We start from the raw sequence: 18078 nt of genomic DNA, 5'->3' as shown, positions 1-18078 counted from the left end.
GAACCGATAAATTATAGGGATTTTAATGATAACAATAATAAGAATAAGAATAAGAATAAGAATTTCCATCACGAGCTGTGGACTTCATGCTTTTCCACCAAAAGCAGTGGCGAAACCTGACTGAGTGCACACCACAGTGTATAGCACTGTCAGCTTTGGGCTGCTGTTTACATCATACGTGTGCCATTGGACGCGCACAGGGACGCAGGACACAGGCAATCAATACAGGAACACAGTCCATATAGATTCTGCAGTGGTGCAGAATGCATGATAAGGAGAGCGACTCCCCACGTAAGAGGATTCAATTATTTAATTACCGCGAACACTTGTTGATTTCGTTGCAGCTTTCCAAACTGGCCCCCTCATCCCTGCTGCATATCTTTTTCCAGCAGGTCGTGATTACTACTACTATTTCATACCTCCTCAAGCGGTTATAAATAGTCTACTGCAGCATCCATGGAAAAATGTGTAAGACAAGGGTTTCAGAGCAGCTGTTGCGTAATAGTCGCTGTGATTTGCTTAATACCTTGTAAATAATGGGTATCAAGAAAAAATAAATATATACAAGGCAAATAAAATGCATTATTTATTTTTTCATGTAATTATGCACCTTGATTGACCACCACGCTTTTTGACAAGCTTGGAGGGGATACATCCATTGTCGGACAGGCCTCTAGCTAACATATTTCTCCAAATCTCCACAAAGAGGTAGGGAGTAAAATTAACCCTACAACCAGACTAGGGGAAGAACCGCTTATACTTAAAGTAGCCTAACTCTGGCAGTGCGTGCCACTACCACGTCAGCCTCAGTAAACACGTCTGATAGCATATTTTAAGAGAGGAGTTTATTCTCCTGGTGCTTTCTCGGCAGCACTTTTACGCGAAATTATCTATTTTCATTAGGGCAGGAGCGCCGTCCGATAATGGAACCTCACTAAGTTACCTTGGGCATCTCCGCCGCTGGTCAACACTGCGATGGATTTACCAGCGCCGGATAGATTCTCAAAGAATTTCCGGGTGTCCTGTCGCTTTGGTGCCGATGCGCCAGCCATCTCTGTCTCCTTGGCCCCCGTCACCTGTTAAATAAAAATGTTAGATTTACTCTTCTACAAGCAGCGACCAGTAATACTGTCAATAACCGTGACAGGGGAACTACTGGAGGACTGCAGTGGTTACCGCCCTCTTTCTCATCATACACACCCCCTCTGCAGAGGTCCTACATTTAGTGAGGTGAGTCACTGCATGGCGGTTTCGGTGGCGCAGTGGGGTCAAGTGTCAAGTTCTGGGGTCAAAACGAGGCCATTTGGCCTTTCAAAGAGCGAAACTGCCCTGAAGCCATTAATTGCTCAGCCCTTTCACTGAAATCCATCCAGCCTTCCTGTGTGGTGATGAGTCACAGTGAAAATGCGCAGGAAGTTAAGTTTTTCTACATCTAAATCATTATGACAAATTATTACTTTGTTACAGAAATTTGAAGGTTTTGTGCCTTTCGCTGATCTGCAGTTTATATAATGTTTACAGCTTGTACCTAAAAGAGTGGCCAGTGAGTCTGTCTTTATGATTCTCCTAATTCTTCATGCATGGAAGATGCTAAAAAAGATGCTGGACACAATCCTTTTGGTTCAAATTGACACGATAGCATCACACAGTTACTGCTGATTTATAGACACCCAAACAATGCTTATCTCTGTTCCAACACATCCCAAAGGCGCTCTATTGAATCTGGTCATGGGTACACTGTGAGTTGGACATGATCACCAACAATATTCTAGTAGGTTGTGTCATTTACACAATGCTCAGTTGATACTAAGGGGCCAAAAGTGTGCCCCCCCCCCCAACATATCATTACAACACCACCATTAATACAAGAATACAAGGCAGAAATAATCCATGCTTTCATGTTGCTTTCAAGTCAAATTGTGCTGTACCAAGCAAAAGCAGAAATCCTGATACATCAGACCAGGGAATGTTTTTTTCCCATTCATCTGTTGTTGGGTTGAGCCCACGTCGGGCTGTTGGAGGCCTTAAAAAGAGTGAAAATTGCCATGAAGCCATTAATTGCTCGACCCTTTCACTGAAATTCAACAACAAATATGTTTCATGAAAAACCTCAGATATAGTGTGTTTGTTTGTTGTAGCATCAGGACACACCCAACCATTTCATTGACTGACTTGTCTTAATATTACAACCTTTAAATAAATAACGAGTAACCCAGTGTTCCTCATTTCTCAAACTTATTTCCAGGATTCTCAAGCAACTTAAAGAAGTCCAGACGCTTTTCTTTCCAAGCTCCTTCGGGTGGCTGTAGCTCAGGTGGCAGAGCAAGTCAGCCACTAATCAGAAGGTCGGTGGTTCGATCCCAGGCTGCCTCCGGGCTGCATGTCAAATATCCTTGGGCAAGATACTAACCCCATGTTTGCCTACTGGTGGTGGTCAGAGGGCCCGGTGGCGCCTGTGTCCGGCAGCCTCGCCTCTGTCAGTGCGCCCCAGGGCAGCTGTGGCTACAATGTAGCTTGCCATCGCCAGTGTGTGAATGTGTGTGTGAATGACTGAACGTAGTGTAAAGCGCTTTGGGGTCCTATGGACTAGAAAAGCACTATACAAATGCAGGCCATTTACCATTTACAACAAGTAACCCCTTTATAAATGCTTTTTTTTTTTGTGGCATTAACTGGGACGCTGTAACAACCCAACATAAATTATTCAACTTAAATTCTGCTCTTAAAAGCTCATTTCCACTTTACTGTCTGGGAGAAACAGCAGAGTGATGCATCGTCGCTTTTTTCCTCCCTTCTTTGGCGCTCGCGAGCCGCTCTTAGAAACCAAAGCCAAAGCCAGTCTGTCTGACTGACAGCTTGGTCCACCAATAGGAACCCAGATCACGTCCCATGGAAAATTCCAACCAATTATAGCCAGGAATATGCGCCTTCATTCGGGAAATAAGAGACTTTGAGCAATAATTCATAAATTCCTTTGTAATCCAAACACTAAAAACGTGGAGTATTACAAAAGCGTGAACATTTTACATAACGTAACACCAGCAGATTAGATTATTAGAAGAGAAAATATCTAACGGCAGCACCAGAGAATAAACAGTTACAAATCCTGTCGTTGCTTAATATTCTCATGTCATCCTATAGGAGCCGTGTTTTTTAAGGATCATTCCCTACATCATCATTTTGAATTTCAGACATTTGGAAATAACAAAAATATTTCTAATCCAATCATAAAAACGCTGCAGATAGAATTGGTGACCTTTCACGAATCCCATGACCTTGAGTAATCCTCTGTATGCTATAGGCTTTATCTACTCAAGCCCCACGTGACTTCTCACACTTGTTGCCAGCCACATTTCATAATATTAGATTCATGACAAAAACATTTATCTGAAGGTATGCTGGAGCAGTTTTCATATCTATACTGGTGGACAGAAGGCAGTGCCTGCTGCTGCCTGATTAGATTTGAAGGGCCACACAGAGTGCACCGGTCTCTGGACCAGTTCCAAGTTTCCCTGTGCAGAAAACAAAAGAGCCTTACGAAGGCAGGGTGTGTGTGCCGTTGTGACATTTTTGCTGTTCCTCACTTGTCCGAACTTAAATAGGGAACCACTCTGGATGCCACATGATTCTCGGATGTGTCACACAGTTGCACGGCCAAACTATTTCCTGTGTTACCCTCAGCATGTCAGATATACGAGAATAAACAAACTGCAAACTGAAACTAAAAACTGACACTTTAAAAGTAAATGTCAGTGGAATTTTAACAGTGTCTGATCATTGATTAGTGGGGTGTGCGGGGCTCGGGGGAAGGGGAATTTTCCCAGGATATTAACAGGTGAGGAGAAAGGTCTTTGGGCCATGGAAAGGGATCATAAGTCAGCACTATTTCAAGGCACTTCGGGTATCCATCAATCATGCAGAGGCTACGCACCACCCACATTTTAAAGCACATTTATCCCACATAACTTACATTTATTAACGTTTTGTTGTGGTGTTAAGGTTAAATATAAAGTATATAAAGACTGGGATTCCCTGGGACCGCACAAGTCACTTTATGGATGAAATTGAAACAAAGACACAGCTCAGTTCAGTAAAAATAATTTATTTACAGTGGCATGAATCATAAATTAACAAGCAGCATTGGCAAAAGCAACATTAGAGTCGACAGCTTGCATAAAAATGTGTGAACGTCCGGACTTCTACATAAGAAAATAATTAATGAACTGTATGCACTGGACTGTGTCACAGCTGAGATGTTAAATCACAGTAGAGAGGGTACTTCAAATAGCGATGAGAAAAATATTCTTCGACACATGCATTCTCCTTCTGTTTTGCTCTAATTTACCACTGCGTAGTTATCAGGATGTCAGACACATTTCATAAGTGGAAAGAAAGAACCCAAGAAAATCAGAGCAAGTAACTTCCTTAAATGACTCTTAGAGGGGAAGTGAGTCAATTTACTGACATTAGAGAAGAAAGGGGAGGCAAAAATGTGTTAGGGTTGACCCAGAAGCTTTACTCAGGGGTTATTTTACCAGTGACAGAGATTACTCTTCCACTGGTTCTTTTAAACATCCCCAAAACTTAAAACCCACAAGAAGTAAGACGTTTCTTGCATGACCAAGGTCGCGTAAGTACATTTAAAACACGTGACTTTGGCGCCACCTTCTGGTAGAATCACAAAATACATCCATAACAGACCAGTTGATCCTGTCTCAACCTTTTGAATCAAAATAAAAAGAAAGAAAAAAATATAATGGCCATAATTACAAAGAAGGTAAAATCACATCAAATATTAAACTATCTTAAATGAACAAAAAAAACCCTCAATTTAGTTAAATGGTAAAAAAAAAAAAGGATCTTAGATTTCTTATATTACCCTCATATATAAGAATAAGTTTATCCAAAAGGGAAATTCATATGTCTGACGTATGTCATCTGGTATATGACTGTTCTATTACAGAGGTTATCGATTCCTGTTCTGATTCCCAGGGTTTAAATTATGCTGGTGTCTCTTATTTACAGGTAAGGTGTCCTTTGGTGTCTGATGCATGGCTTTATGTCATCAGGGCCACTGACCGGTCACTTCCAACATGTGAAGGGTGCGTTTTAACAGAAACCACAATCTTTTTTCTAAAGCTAACTGAAAAAATAACCAAACATAACTAAATAGTTTTTAGTGGCTAAATCCTATCTTTAGTGGCTATGTCTAAACCAGTGAATGAAAGCCAAATTTCAAAGACAAAACAAACAGCAGGGGAAAACAAGTCCTGACACAAACCCCGATCTGCAGGCTGACAAACATGCATTTTGTAAAATTGTACATTTTGTGCGTAAAGCTGAAACACAGGTGGTGCTATGTAAAACCCCCAAGATGGGAACTCTTCACACTGAGCCTCCACCCCAAATATTTCTCAAGCACAGAGAACTGAAAAGTGTCAGATCTTATAAAGCGGAAGTTAAAATTTGCCCAATTTCAGACTAAATCGTTCTCACACTACTGTTTGTGCTGAGACAATTTCAAAAACAATGCCAGCTTTTTCTTTTTGGGGGGGAAGTTGAAGATAAAGTTGCTAAAAAGTAAGCTCGGTGTGAACAGATACTCATATGGAAACTTAACACTTCCGACAAATCATTCGAAATAATATCCAGTTCCACAAGTAGGTTTTTGTTTTGTTTTTTTAATATTGGCAAATATTGAACTTTGTCAGCTATGAAAGGCAGAAATGATGCCTTTCTTGAATAGAAACATGGCCCTGCATTAGAATTACTTCAGTAATTCTTGGGCCACAGTAGCTCAATGTGCTTAACTGGGCGTGCTAAAAATGTAAAAAACACTTAATACCCATTAAAACCAAAAACAATGTTAGTCAGGTTAGATACCAGTACAGTGCAACCATAAATAACCATTTTGTTCTGAGTGACAACCTGTGTAGGCTCACGTCACACGAGGAAATCAAACATTAGCAGTTACTGTAGGTGGTCGTTCATCCCTCAACGTGTGACATTCGGATACTCATGGCTTACAGTTCATCATCAGTTCATCAACATTTTTGGGGCTAAAAAGTTAGGATGTGGAAACAAAGTGAGAAGCGCTACAGTGAAATTCATTTCAGTGTTACAGTGTGTATTTTCACATACTCTCAATCATATTGTCATTGTTAGAGTATCAGATCATATACAGACCAAGAAGTCTAGAAACACATGTTGCCAGTTACAGTCAGTTTTGTTCACAATTACAAGCTCACACGCACGAAACAGCACCTAAATGAACAGTACCTTGCAAAGTGATTGAATCAAAATGGAAAATAAAAGTCCAGTCTATAGAAATTTAGATTGAAAACATTATAACTTTGTGAAACGGACAAAGTAATTTAGCTCTAGTTCTTCATTTACGTAAGGATTTATCCTTGGCGCAAAAAATGTTTGCATTGTTTACCAATACATACAGTATGGAGACTTAAAGATGACAACTTTAACCACAGAAACCCAACACAAGAAACAGTTAAATTTGCCCTTCAGCACAACCCAAGATTCAGCTACACACCTGCAGTGCAAGACACATTCTGGCAGGCTACAAGGTCGCGATCTTGAAGGGTCATTTCAGAATGAGCTGCAGTAGCGTCGAGATTTTTTCTTTTTTTACTTTTACACATTTTTCTTTTCATTTAGAGGCAAAGCTGCATTAGAGGCAGAAATAAGCTCACTGGTTAAATCTCAGCGGGGAAAAGTATTTCTGACAAGAATGGTCTGAAAAAAGTAATGTGCTCAAAATAACAATAGCGTTATTTTCAATGCTAATGCTAACATTTAGCCACGTGACACCATTCTAATTTAAGATGTTATAACGCTAATACTGGCCAATTGGTTTTTTTTGTACCAAAACCCTTGTTAGTCCAGGAAAACAAAGTTACTGAAAACTAAGATCTTAAAGCTAGAAAAAGAAATTATTATTATTGCTACTTAAGTGGAAAGCTAAATAGGTTAGCTAGTTTGTCAAAATAGCTTCAGGATTCTAGCAATAGCTTGTGATTTTGTAGCTGGGAAAGCTAAAGGGCTAGCCTGCAAACAGGGCAGAAAAGTGAATAAACTTTCACTTTAAGTGCTTCTTTAGCTTCATCTACTGATGCTCATTTAACCAACAAAATATTTCTGCTCTCATTTTTTGTTGAACTAAACTCCGAGCTGCTGCTTTACAATACCACTTGGGGCAAAAAAGGATATTAAAAATCTATGTACACTATCTATACACATTCACTTTCATTCAAAAAGTCATTAAATGGGGAGACAGGTCCCCTGTAACTACAGCAGTTGAAATATATTAATTTTAAATCGACATCAACATGTACCATTTGAGAGAATTTTTTTATTCTTGATATTCTTGATTGTTTTCTTTTGTTTTTTGTCATAGAAAGAATCTCTAAATCTTCTTTAAAACTATAAATAACCATAAAATATCTTTCATAAACCTTCTCATTGTCATTTTCACTTAGGCTCCAAAACCGAACCATAAAAGATATAATCCAGAGGCTTCATTTATACTCATCATCCTGCCACTTATGTTTCAGTTTCACACACGCACACACAAGAAACTTAATCCATCATAGTTACCTCAGAGACTCATAAAAAACTCTGGTAATACACTGATCTGACCAGAGGACATTCAAACAGCAAACACTGTGTGTGTGACTGTGTTAACTTGGGCAACTTGGGACCAATAACCTCCACACAAATTTTAATTCAGCAAGTTGCAAATTACCTATTTTTTTAAATGGTGCTCTATGTAGCATTTTCATTATAGACAAGCTTCTTCTCTTTTTGGACATGTTTAGTACTTGCCCCCAATTTAAGGAAGTATAATAAAAAGTGAAAATTACAGCATGACTTTGCATTTTTTTAACTAAAGTGTCAAAATGTGCAAGGAATAAGTTTGTTGCTTGCTCTATCCAACTCCAGCTCAACAAAGCATGCTGAAAAATGCTAGAGGTGGAGAAGTTTACCTCGTTTCTTGATGGCAATTCAAATAATATCTCCTAATGAACCCTGAATGTGCTACCGGTGTCTGATTAAATACTATTACTGTTGAAACCCTCACAACATCCGTTTTAATTGTAGAGGAAATCCGGGGATATTTCAGGAAAACTGAATATCATAGGTATTGAAATCAATTTTAAGATGTAAAGGTTGTAGAAATACAACCTTTACGCCTGTTTACAGCTGTATGTGCTTTTCTTTCCCTCCTTGTAAATTTACGTCCCCCCAAAAACGCACACACACTCACATTTTCTCATTTCTAGATATAACCTCCTTATCCAAACTTCTTTTTAAACTATAAGAAAAACAAAGCTTGAAAACCTTTTTAAAAATGCTACACAGAACACCTTTCAGTACTTTTATTAACTATTTTTTAGAAAAATTCTGTTTTAAAAGTCCTCTTAAGTGTTTGATTACTGTGAATACAGTGTTTGATTTGACTACAGCTTACAGATACATACCACATGTTGATTAGCTGATATCAATCAAAGAATAAGTTACATTGAAAACCTAAAAACCACAAATAGCTGGGGGTTTTCAGGATTATCCTCATGTTGGGCATTTGCTGTCAGGATGGTTCAGATGGCAGTTTCCCTGTAATGTCAGACTTTTTCTTGCATAAAATGTTAAGCAATGACTAAACCCACTGTGAATGTAGTCCTGAAGTTTGCACATGTCTCGGTTGTCCTCACGCTATAGAGCCTCTGAGTTGCCTGGTGTGACAGAGGGGCAGTGTTCTCATCAAGTCCTTCATACGTCTCTGTGAGCTGAGCTGAATGGGTGTCAGTGTTTTTGCATGGATTCCCTCACTGCTCGTCTCAACTGCAGCCTGGGGTCAGCAAAAATTCTGTAGAAGACAGAAAATCATCAAGGTAATTTAAATTACAGTCACTCTGATAACAAAGAACTGAACTGAGTTTTCTGCACTCATAAGTGGTTTCCAAGTGCTGATTACAAAAGATCAATAAAAGGGTAACAAATGATGTATCAGTTTAATAAACAAGGACCATCTGATCATTTGAATGCTTTCAACATTTTAAGATCTCTACTTGTTCTGGGGGAAGAACTTCAAATGCATTTCAATTTAAGTCTTTATGTTATTACAGACTTTTACTCCACAGAATCAAAACCAATCATGTAACCAAAAACAAAACAAAAACTGATTTTTCACCCACACCTTATATCTCATTTTCAGCCATTAAAGGCTTCCAGTGCACATTTTAAACACAAATTAATGAATTTAAATCTAAAGACTGAAAGCGGGGCAATACCAAGCTAAGGATGGCAAAATCTGAGCCTAGAGTTAAACCATTATTTTTATAGTGTAGTGATGGGTGCACTTTTAAGCAACAGTGTACAGCCACATCACAGAGCATTTCCACCTATAGCATACATTTCCCAGCAACCTGCAGCAATTACTGTGTATTACACCCTATGTTTTGTTACGTTTTACAACACTGTGCCTGTGCTAGTATTACAGAAACATCTGTGCAAATAGGATACGAAGATGTTTTGAAGAAGTGCATTACTTACAGAACTGGATTCACCCTCTTGAGTCAGCATGTCAATCCCTGTTATCTGTTCCAGGATAAGGCTGCTTTCATTGCCCTGCAAATTCATAGTGAACAACCACAATTACAGCTTCTGCATGTGTGACAAAACAACATAAAAAGAATTAGGTGTGACAATGTAAGCTTGTATGAAGCACCTGTTCTGTATTCATAGAGGCCATGGAGCTCATCTGTCCAGACATTGGGTTCATGCTATTATTGCCCATGGCAAGGTTCATGTTGTTGTTGCCACTGTACATTCCTCCACCGGGTTGTGTGGAGTAGTGAGACTGAGACTGTTGGGGGTAGACACTGAAAGAAGACAAGCTGAGTCAAAAAGGATAAAAAGAATTCTAAAAAAAAAGAAAAATAAACTAAAATGACTGAGACCTATTATGCTTTTCCTTATTCTCTGCCATGTGTGCATCTTTAAAATAGCTACTCTTTGTTCTATATGTCAGCAATTAGTGTGGATATCCCTAATTTGGAAACAATAACAATTATAATAATATTTAGGAACACACAGCTCTGACTTTGAGGACAGAAACCATCTCATCAGCTGTTCAAGCCTTCGGTTTCCTCAGGACAGCCAATCAGAAGTAAGCTGGACTAACATTACAAAGGCGCTAATACTGCTAGTTTTGGACAACAGAAGGCCAAAACAAGCCCCCAAATAAGGATTACTACTGTGAATATGCAAATCTACTCTTGTAAAAGCCAATAACAGAAATACTCAGCTGTAAATAAACACAACATTTCAAAAGCATTTGCACATAATACCTGTTGCTGCTGGTGATGTTGGCAGGCTGAGACCATCCGTTGAGGTCGGCACTAGGCTGGTAGCTGGGAGGTCCTCCCTGGTTCGGACCCTGGTGTTGGGTTTGGGGTGGACCTTGGTTTTGCTGCAACATAGGGCTCTGACCCTGCCCCATTCTGGGGGACAGCAAGGGGCTCTGCGGCGTGGTGGCCCCGCATGGAAAACAGGACACTGGATCCTGGTGTTGCTGCTGCTGCTGCTGGCTCATTCCTGCACGTCAGAGTGTCATAGACAGTTACAATAACACAAGTAAAAACTAAGACTTTATAATAATTTTCAGATGGTGGTAATCTGGACTAGTTAGACCCCAACATTATATGAAGATCTTACCAAAAGGATAAAGTGAATTTGAGACAAATGAGAATGACCTTTCCTCTGAGACTCAGAGAAAAGTTTTTTACAGTATCTGAAAAATCATCAAAATCTTTGATTCACCAATGAGAGAGCCCTATAACTGAAAGACCAACCAGAAATGGAAAGAAAAAAGGCCCAAACTCACCAACAGCTAGATTGTTAATAAATTAAATTCACACAAAATACTCATGTCGTATTGTCCTCACTTCAGAAGATCTTTTTTGTTAAATGAAATTCATTTACTTCAGTTCTGACAGCACTGACAGAACTTTTACAAGCCACCCCACCCCTTGTGATTGGTTTACGACAGTTACAATAAAACAATCACAGAAAAAAAATCGACTTCCTTGTTCTTTTAAGTAATAATAAGAAAATAATTTTGCTTCTGTGTTGATTAGCACAGAAAAAAAAGACAGCAGAAGGAAAAAACTAATCATGCAGCCTCCACCAACACCCAGTCATGAAAAAAGAAAAAAAAGACCGCCACCACAAAAAAAAGTAAAAAGAACTACAGCACATCTTCCATGAAGCACACACAGACCACTGAGATGCTGTTGCTGTGCTCTCATCATATACCTGCACTGCTGAAGTGGAAGGGACTGTGGTGTGATGGCGGACTCATTACACCTCTGTATTGCCCTCCCACATTTCCCATCATGCCCTGACTAGCCAGATGATGGCTGGGGGAGTGAGGGGAGGAGAAGGGGCTGGAGGAGCTTGGATGAGGAGGAGAGGGCAGGCCTGTACCGTAGCTGGAGGCCGAGTAGGGGAACTGCTGCGGGTTGCCCTGCGGGAGCCGTGGGTTGGTACCACCCATGGGCATTGGCGTAGGAGCAGCGCCCCCAGTGGGCATATTGGGTGGCATGTTGATGCCCTGAGTGCGCATCATCATGGCACGCTGCTGCTGCATGTGCTGCTGCTGCTGTTGTTGGCGTTGGCGTAGGTGGTTGGTGAGGTACTCGCGCTGCCGCTGGGCCATCATCTCAGAGTTGAGGGTTCCCTGCAGGAGGAGATGCACATTTAGGCAAGGAGCAAAAAGGGGAAATGATTTGTGCTGATAATATTTAGCATGTGTTTACAAGAGAATAAAGTGTTCGTGCAGGCAAACCGACCTGGTTTGGTACATTAGACCGTAGAGGTAGATTCATGTTGGAGACTCCACCCATCTGGTTCACCATTGGCTGTCGGTTCTAGAGAGAAGGCAGAGCAGCCCGGAATTAAAAAAAATATGATATTGCAATTTTGCCCTTAATAAATGCCTTAAAATACATTCAATGCATATGATTAACTGATGTGCACAAGTACTGAAGCACTGATCTGGGTGTTTGTAAGAGTTTTGCAGTTTTGCATTCACCTGCAACCCATTTAAAGAAAAAAAAAAAGAATTAAAATCACATTTTTGATTCAGATGGGTTTTGAAAAAAAGTTTTCTTCTATAAATAAACTTCACTGTTTCTCTGCTGGCACAATAAATGTAAAGCGGGAAGTGTAAAAGTCGTGCCACACATCTGAACAAACTGCTAATTGCTGCTAATTTCAGTGACGTTTAAGGGACAAAGCGTTTTGCCTTGACTCTCCACCAGGTGGCAGCCTGGACCAAAACACCAGCTGTGTCTTTGTTGGCGTAGACCAAATTTAAGACAAAACAAAAACTGAAAATCTAGATAAGCTCAACATTTATGTAGTAATACAAACACAATAAAAAAAATAAAAGTGTTTCACATAGAGAAATTAGACAACAACAGCTTTTCAAAGAGAAATCCTAACGTGTTACCAGCTAATAGTATAAGGTATGTGTATGAATTTGTCTGTGCATATTTTGCCGTTTCAGCTGTCAACTGTCTAAGCAACAAAAAAATGCTGATTAAGCCAGAAAGCTGGAAAACATTTGTGCTTTTCTAGCTGCTGCAGTTCAAACTCAGTGAACCCTGTTGGCTCAGAGGCATCTTTTGTAATCAGATTTTTCTTTTTCAAAATGGTAATGAGGTTTGAATGAAACATCAATGCCTGGTTTGCCAGGATTCATGACTGAATCATATGAAACAGTTTGTAGTTACAGAAAGGAAAAGATTTGTTTCTGTGATCGTACTTAGGTGACATTAAGGGATGGACATGACTATAAATATATGTAACTGACTGTCTGCAAAGCAACTGATGTCCTTTTAAACCCGGTGACTGCTGGGGTCAACAACAACAACGGTCAATCACAATCACTGTACTGAATTTCCATAAAAGCGTTGCTTTACAAGACAAACTTTACTTGAAATTTTTATTTGCTCCAACCACCAGTTGCATGCAGCAATAATTGCTGGCTTTTTTAAGCAACAAAGAGAATCAGAAAGAAAAAAGAACCAAATGGAGGAACTTGTTACATTAGCCAGGTCACATCTTTGAATTTAATCTAATCTTCATGCTGAGTAACTAATTATAATTGTCCTTATATCCATTTCTGTCAGAAAAACTGGATTGATATTTCATCTGCAGTACTTTATCTTTAGTAGTATGGCTCTGTTCTGGGACCTCGCTGCACTTTGACATGGGATGGCAAGGCAAGACTAAGGCAAGAACAGCAGCAATAACCCCCTCCCCAGAACTGAGCAAGCACCAGTGAGAACAGGCATAATATCGACTATGTCAGAAATAGCATGAAAAGGATGAAGCTGGGTTGCAAAGTGGTTTGCAGAGGCAGAAGAAACTGTATGCAGGATGACACAGCTTAGAAAGGACACCCTAAGAAGGATGTGCTTTCCAAGAAAGGATCAGCACTGCCAGCTGCACTCTGCCCACCTGCCAAAACTAATGCCATGTTCAGCTTTTTGTTAAGCACTATTAGCTACAAGTAACGCCTACACAACCTGCAACTGCTCTGTCATCAAGCATTGAGCACAACCAACACTGTAATACAGTATTGCAACATCAATGTTATATTGTGTACAGTAAAACGTCTGGAAATCTGGAAAAAATAAAAGAGTGAAATTCAAATATTTGGCGCCACCTACCAGCTGAGCCTGGAGTCTGTGCTGCAGCTGAAGCCTCAGGTTATTGGGCTGTGGGGGCATCATAGGATTAGGCCCCCCTGGTCGTATGCCAGCCTGCCTCGGCCCTGCACCTCCAGGCATTCTCATCATTGGGGGATAACATGTGTGCGGCATTCTCTGAGCCCCCATGTGGCTTCCCATAGATTGGCCGTGATAACCACCATCAGGAGGCATGCCACCATAACTTGCCTGACCTGCATAGTGTTGACTGTAGAGAGGAGGCTTCATGCCAGCTGCTGGGTCCGAGGAGCCCAGGTACTGGTCCTGGTCTGGCAGATGACCCTGTAGAGTGGTGAAAAGTGCTTCACATGTTATTTACCAAAACTCCAAAACAGGTTATATGTTTAGCATAGAGTGGCTTAAAGGAGCTCACCTGTCCTGCCAATGTGGGGATTCCCAGCATTTTGTCAATCTCCTCTAGACCCTCGTAGTCCTTTAGCACCGAACACAACTGGTTCAGTAGAGTGCCTTCATCTGGCTGGCCCTCAGACCCTGTGCCGCAACACCCCATGCCATCCTCCTGGGGGACACTGTATGGTGGCCTGGAAGGTAAGTTGGCATTATTATCAAACTAGATTCAGTGCTTCATTTTCTGCTTATGATGACTCTTCTCTTATGCCATACCTGCTTGGATTTCCATAATGATCCATCATCATTCGGTCTGGCCAAGGAGCAGTCTGATTAGGTGGAGCCTGCTGCTGAGGGTAAGGAGGCGTTGCCATGTCCAACTCTGCAGGGGAAAAATACACAGAATATCAGAAACAGCGTAGAATTCAAGGAGAGAAGAGTTTCTGTTATTTGCCCATTTTCTCTTACCGTTGCTCATCATCTGCATATTAACCATGGCTCTGGATCCAGATGGAACACTGCCTCTTGCAGGGAGTGCAGCATTCATGTTGGGAACCATACGACCAGGTCCAACTCCCTGGCCCATTACTGGGCCTGCAGAGCCCCCCATGGGCCTCTGGGGACTCCAACCTTGCTGCATGGAGCCACGCATTCCTGTAATGGGGAAAAGATTCATTCAAAGGTTATTTAGTATTATATATGTATTTGTATATATGTGTATATATGTATTTGACATACATATTTGCTATATAGCCAGAAATACACCTCAAAGTTATATCTTGTTCTGCCTCACCTGTGTTAGTCATTGCAGCTTGGTTAGCCATGCCCGCGTGGGGTCCCATCATGCCTTGTTGCTGCTGCTGTTGCATTAAGTGGTATGGGCTACTGTTCCTGTGCTGAGGAGGGAAAGGCCTGTTGGTGTGAGGGGAGGGGCCCATGCTGCTGTCAAGAGACATGCTCCTTATTGGAGGACCACCTTGAACTGGATGGCTGGGCCTGGGACCATTAAAGCCTGCTAGGAGGAAAAACAGTATTTTTTATTCCCCATACAGTACTGTACATATTTAGAGACAATCTGAAGATTTTCTCAATATTTAGCAAGTTCAAGATGTTGGAATGGTGTAATTCAGTCAAACACAAACACTGTGTTGCAGACGTACTTGCGGGGACGATGGGAGGGAAGGGTCTGTGCTGGGTGGGCGGGCTGCCGCTGTCTTTCATCTGCAGAATGTCAGAGATGATGGTCTGTTTGTCGACAGAGGAGGCAGGTGGCACAGAAGAGGAAGAGGATGACGAGGGATCAGCACCCCTGGTCGGTGGTTGACTGGGGAACAGCGGCTGCTGCTCCTGGCCACCACTTTGCAGGTTATCCAACAGGTCCTCGAGCTCATTGGTCTGAGACCAGCCACAGGGAAAAAACAGGATTAATAAATAGATTATTTATAGGATAAAATGACATAAAACACATTTTACATCACATGACAGTAGCACCAGTGTGCCACATTGCTGCATTACATCCAAACATACGTTGTAACATTATTTTCAGTGAAGGGCTGTTGACATTTAGGGAACTGAATAATGAAAAAAATGCATGCTTTCATGTGACAACGTGCAGAAATAGGGTTCGAAAGTAGATGTAACATCATGTGGTTTCATGTCTTTTTTCCATATGCTGTGGTAATCCTGGCATGCCACTAAAACTAGTTCATAATTCAAACAACGTATGTCACTATACGGTTGCCTCTGGCCATTTGGTTGATGAAGAGAGGAGGAGCTAAAAATAAACTGCTGGTGCTAATGAGGTCATGTGTGATGTACAGTAAGTCCCAATCACAGCTCTGTTTAACGCCAAGAGAACACACACACAGATACAGAGTGAAAGGTGAAAACAGAATGGCCACACACCAAAGGAAACACTAGTAAAAAAGAAAAAAATGTGTAAATGAAAAAATATATTTATTTTTATTATTTCAGAAGTTCAGCTGTTCATAACATTGTAATAGGACCCTGCTTTATAACTCGTGGTCTTGCTAGCTGTTAGCATGGTGCTCATATGTAATATAGTACTGCTAATAGGTGTGCCTCTATTCTCCGAAAGACTGAACTTCAGTCATTTTCCATTGGCCACTTCCTGTAGCTTACTTTTACCATAAATGCACCTGCCTTGTCAATAAGCAACAATCTGAACTGAATACAGATTTACTAACTAACCAATAACAGCAGGATAGAGGGTTACGACACTGAAACCAATGATGTGTTTGGGTTTAGCAATTTTTAACCACTTGAAGGAAACCACATACATAATATTAATGTGGGCAAATGATTACATGTTGATGCTAAAAATTGCGGGTGTCTGCTATTAGCCTAAACTTTAAGCAGTCGGTGTTACAGTAGGTCTGCCATGAGATCAAGCCTTAATTTCCATTGGTCAACAGACCCAGCTCCTGACTCACTAGCTGTACTTCATTGGACAAGTTTTGGTAGCTGTTAATCACCACACGTCAGCAACACCCCACCGTATGAGCTGTTTTGGAGATTCTCTAGTCTTATACATCTAATATGAAAAATCTACTGAAGTTATAGTTTATTTTAGCATACATCTAATTAACCTGGATCCAATAGGCATAAGGAAACAGGAGGTGAACTGTGAGGAGGATTTCTCTGTAGTCTCTCAGATCTTTACACTTGATAAATTCAAAAACCAACTGCTCACTTTCTTCCTGGCACATCACACCCCTGAACAGGTGTCAATATAATAACCAAACTCCATATCAATATCATATGTCAGAGGATTTATGGTTGGTCAGTTTACATATCCCTGATAAGTCATAAAGTGTGTCTATAAAAGGAGGATGTGCTTCTCCAGTGCCAGTTAAACCTGGAGTCATTCTAATAGCCAGAAGAGGACAAGTCCTGTTAACAAAAACAAACATTTCCTTAATGAGGTCAGCCATTGTGGTGTCAACAGCTATTTCTAAATACTCAGTGGAGCAAGTTAACTTAGTCAGTTATCATCAAATGTATGGCAAAATACACAACACGTAGTGTAAGATTTAGGGCGTGGCTATTTTGTGATTGCTAAGGTGTACAGTATTCTTAATTTTTTTCAGTTAGTTCCACCATCTGCTCATAACATGTAGTTTAAAAACAGATTACAGTGACAATGAGGCTCATCTCGAGGCTTAAAAATGGAGTCCCCAAATTTGTGGGTGACATCACTGTGTCCATCTTTTCAATACAGTCTAAGTGATGAGCCACAGAATTGTTAAAGCATGTTTAAACAAACTGTCAGGTTCAGTTCAGGTCTAGTGACACATGCTCACCAGAGATGGATAGACTTTGACCATTGTTTCAAGGTCCACTGACAGATGTTCATCCACTGAGATAAAGTTTTCATATGTAATATTTATTCTGATGATGCCCATTTGGTTCCTGGAATAAATGTTTAAAAAATGTTCATGGGATTTAACATTATTTAAAAAAAAAATTCAACCCTCCAAATCTAACAAATCTATAAAGTTTTCTATTAACTGGTGGCAGACATCATGGTTTATTCTTCTAGGATGCTGTGATGTGCACACATATGGATATTTTTAAACATTCAGGCACACCACACATGCAGCCGTGCACACTTATACAAATGCACGCAAACACACCTACATGTGTGCTGATCCATAGCAACACAACTCCTCTGCTGTTCCTGCAAGATATGCCTCAAACACAGTAAGTAAACTTTCCCAGCGAAACTGCAACTCTGCACACACACACACACACACACACACACACACACAGACACCACACAGGAGACCTGTGCAGTGTTTTTGAAATCTCATTCCCATACAGTATTGGTTTCCCTTGTTCTTCGCTCACACACACTGACTCACACATATGCCTAAGCCTTTAAACAGTACTCCTCTGCTTTCTTTGCCAGGGCATC

General features: G+C 40.6%; 2 protein-coding genes across 13 annotated transcripts in view; both read right to left on the bottom strand.

Moving 5' to 3' along the window:
• The window catches only part of LOC101484184 (ATP-dependent 6-phosphofructokinase, platelet type), a 38633-nt gene extending 37471 nt beyond the window's left edge, over positions 1–1162 (bottom strand). For all 9 annotated transcript variants that reach the window (XM_004565521.3, XM_004565527.3, XM_004565528.4 and 6 more), the window contains exon 1: positions 944–1162. In XM_004565521.3, the coding sequence (XP_004565578.3) occupies positions 944–1052 (109 nt within the window). In that variant the 5' untranslated portion in view covers positions 1053–1162. The remainder of the gene's footprint in view (positions 1–943) is intronic.
• Positions 1163–4086: 2924 nt separating this feature from the next.
• Positions 4087–18078, bottom strand: part of LOC101483328 (nuclear receptor coactivator 2) — a 54910-nt gene continuing 40918 nt past the window's right edge. For 2 of the 4 annotated variants that reach the window (XM_004565516.5, XM_004565517.5), the window contains 12 exons: positions 15302–15536; positions 14935–15156; positions 14610–14795; positions 14418–14523; positions 14167–14335; positions 13755–14075; positions 11868–11945; positions 11332–11755; positions 10365–10611; positions 9743–9896; positions 9568–9642; positions 4087–8881 (listed from right to left, as the gene is read on the bottom strand). In XM_004565516.5, the coding sequence (XP_004565573.1) occupies positions 8870–8881; positions 9568–9642; positions 9743–9896; positions 10365–10611; positions 11332–11755; positions 11868–11945; positions 13755–14075; positions 14167–14335; positions 14418–14523; positions 14610–14795; positions 14935–15156; positions 15302–15536 (2229 nt within the window). In that variant the 3' untranslated portion in view covers positions 4087–8869. The remainder of the gene's footprint in view (positions 8882–9567; positions 9643–9742; positions 9897–10364; positions 10612–11331; positions 11756–11867; positions 11946–13754; positions 14076–14166; positions 14336–14417; positions 14524–14609; positions 14796–14934; positions 15157–15301; positions 15537–18078) is intronic. The other 2 variants (XM_004565518.5, XM_004565519.4) reach the window with 2 other exon arrangements.

This window comes from Maylandia zebra, linkage group LG18 (assembly GCF_041146795.1).
Source record: "Maylandia zebra isolate NMK-2024a linkage group LG18, Mzebra_GT3a, whole genome shotgun sequence".
Classification (NCBI taxonomy): domain Eukaryota; kingdom Metazoa; phylum Chordata; class Actinopteri; order Cichliformes; family Cichlidae; genus Maylandia; species Maylandia zebra.
Note: the sequence above shows the minus strand (reverse complement) of the source record. Positions and strands in the feature narration are given on the sequence as shown.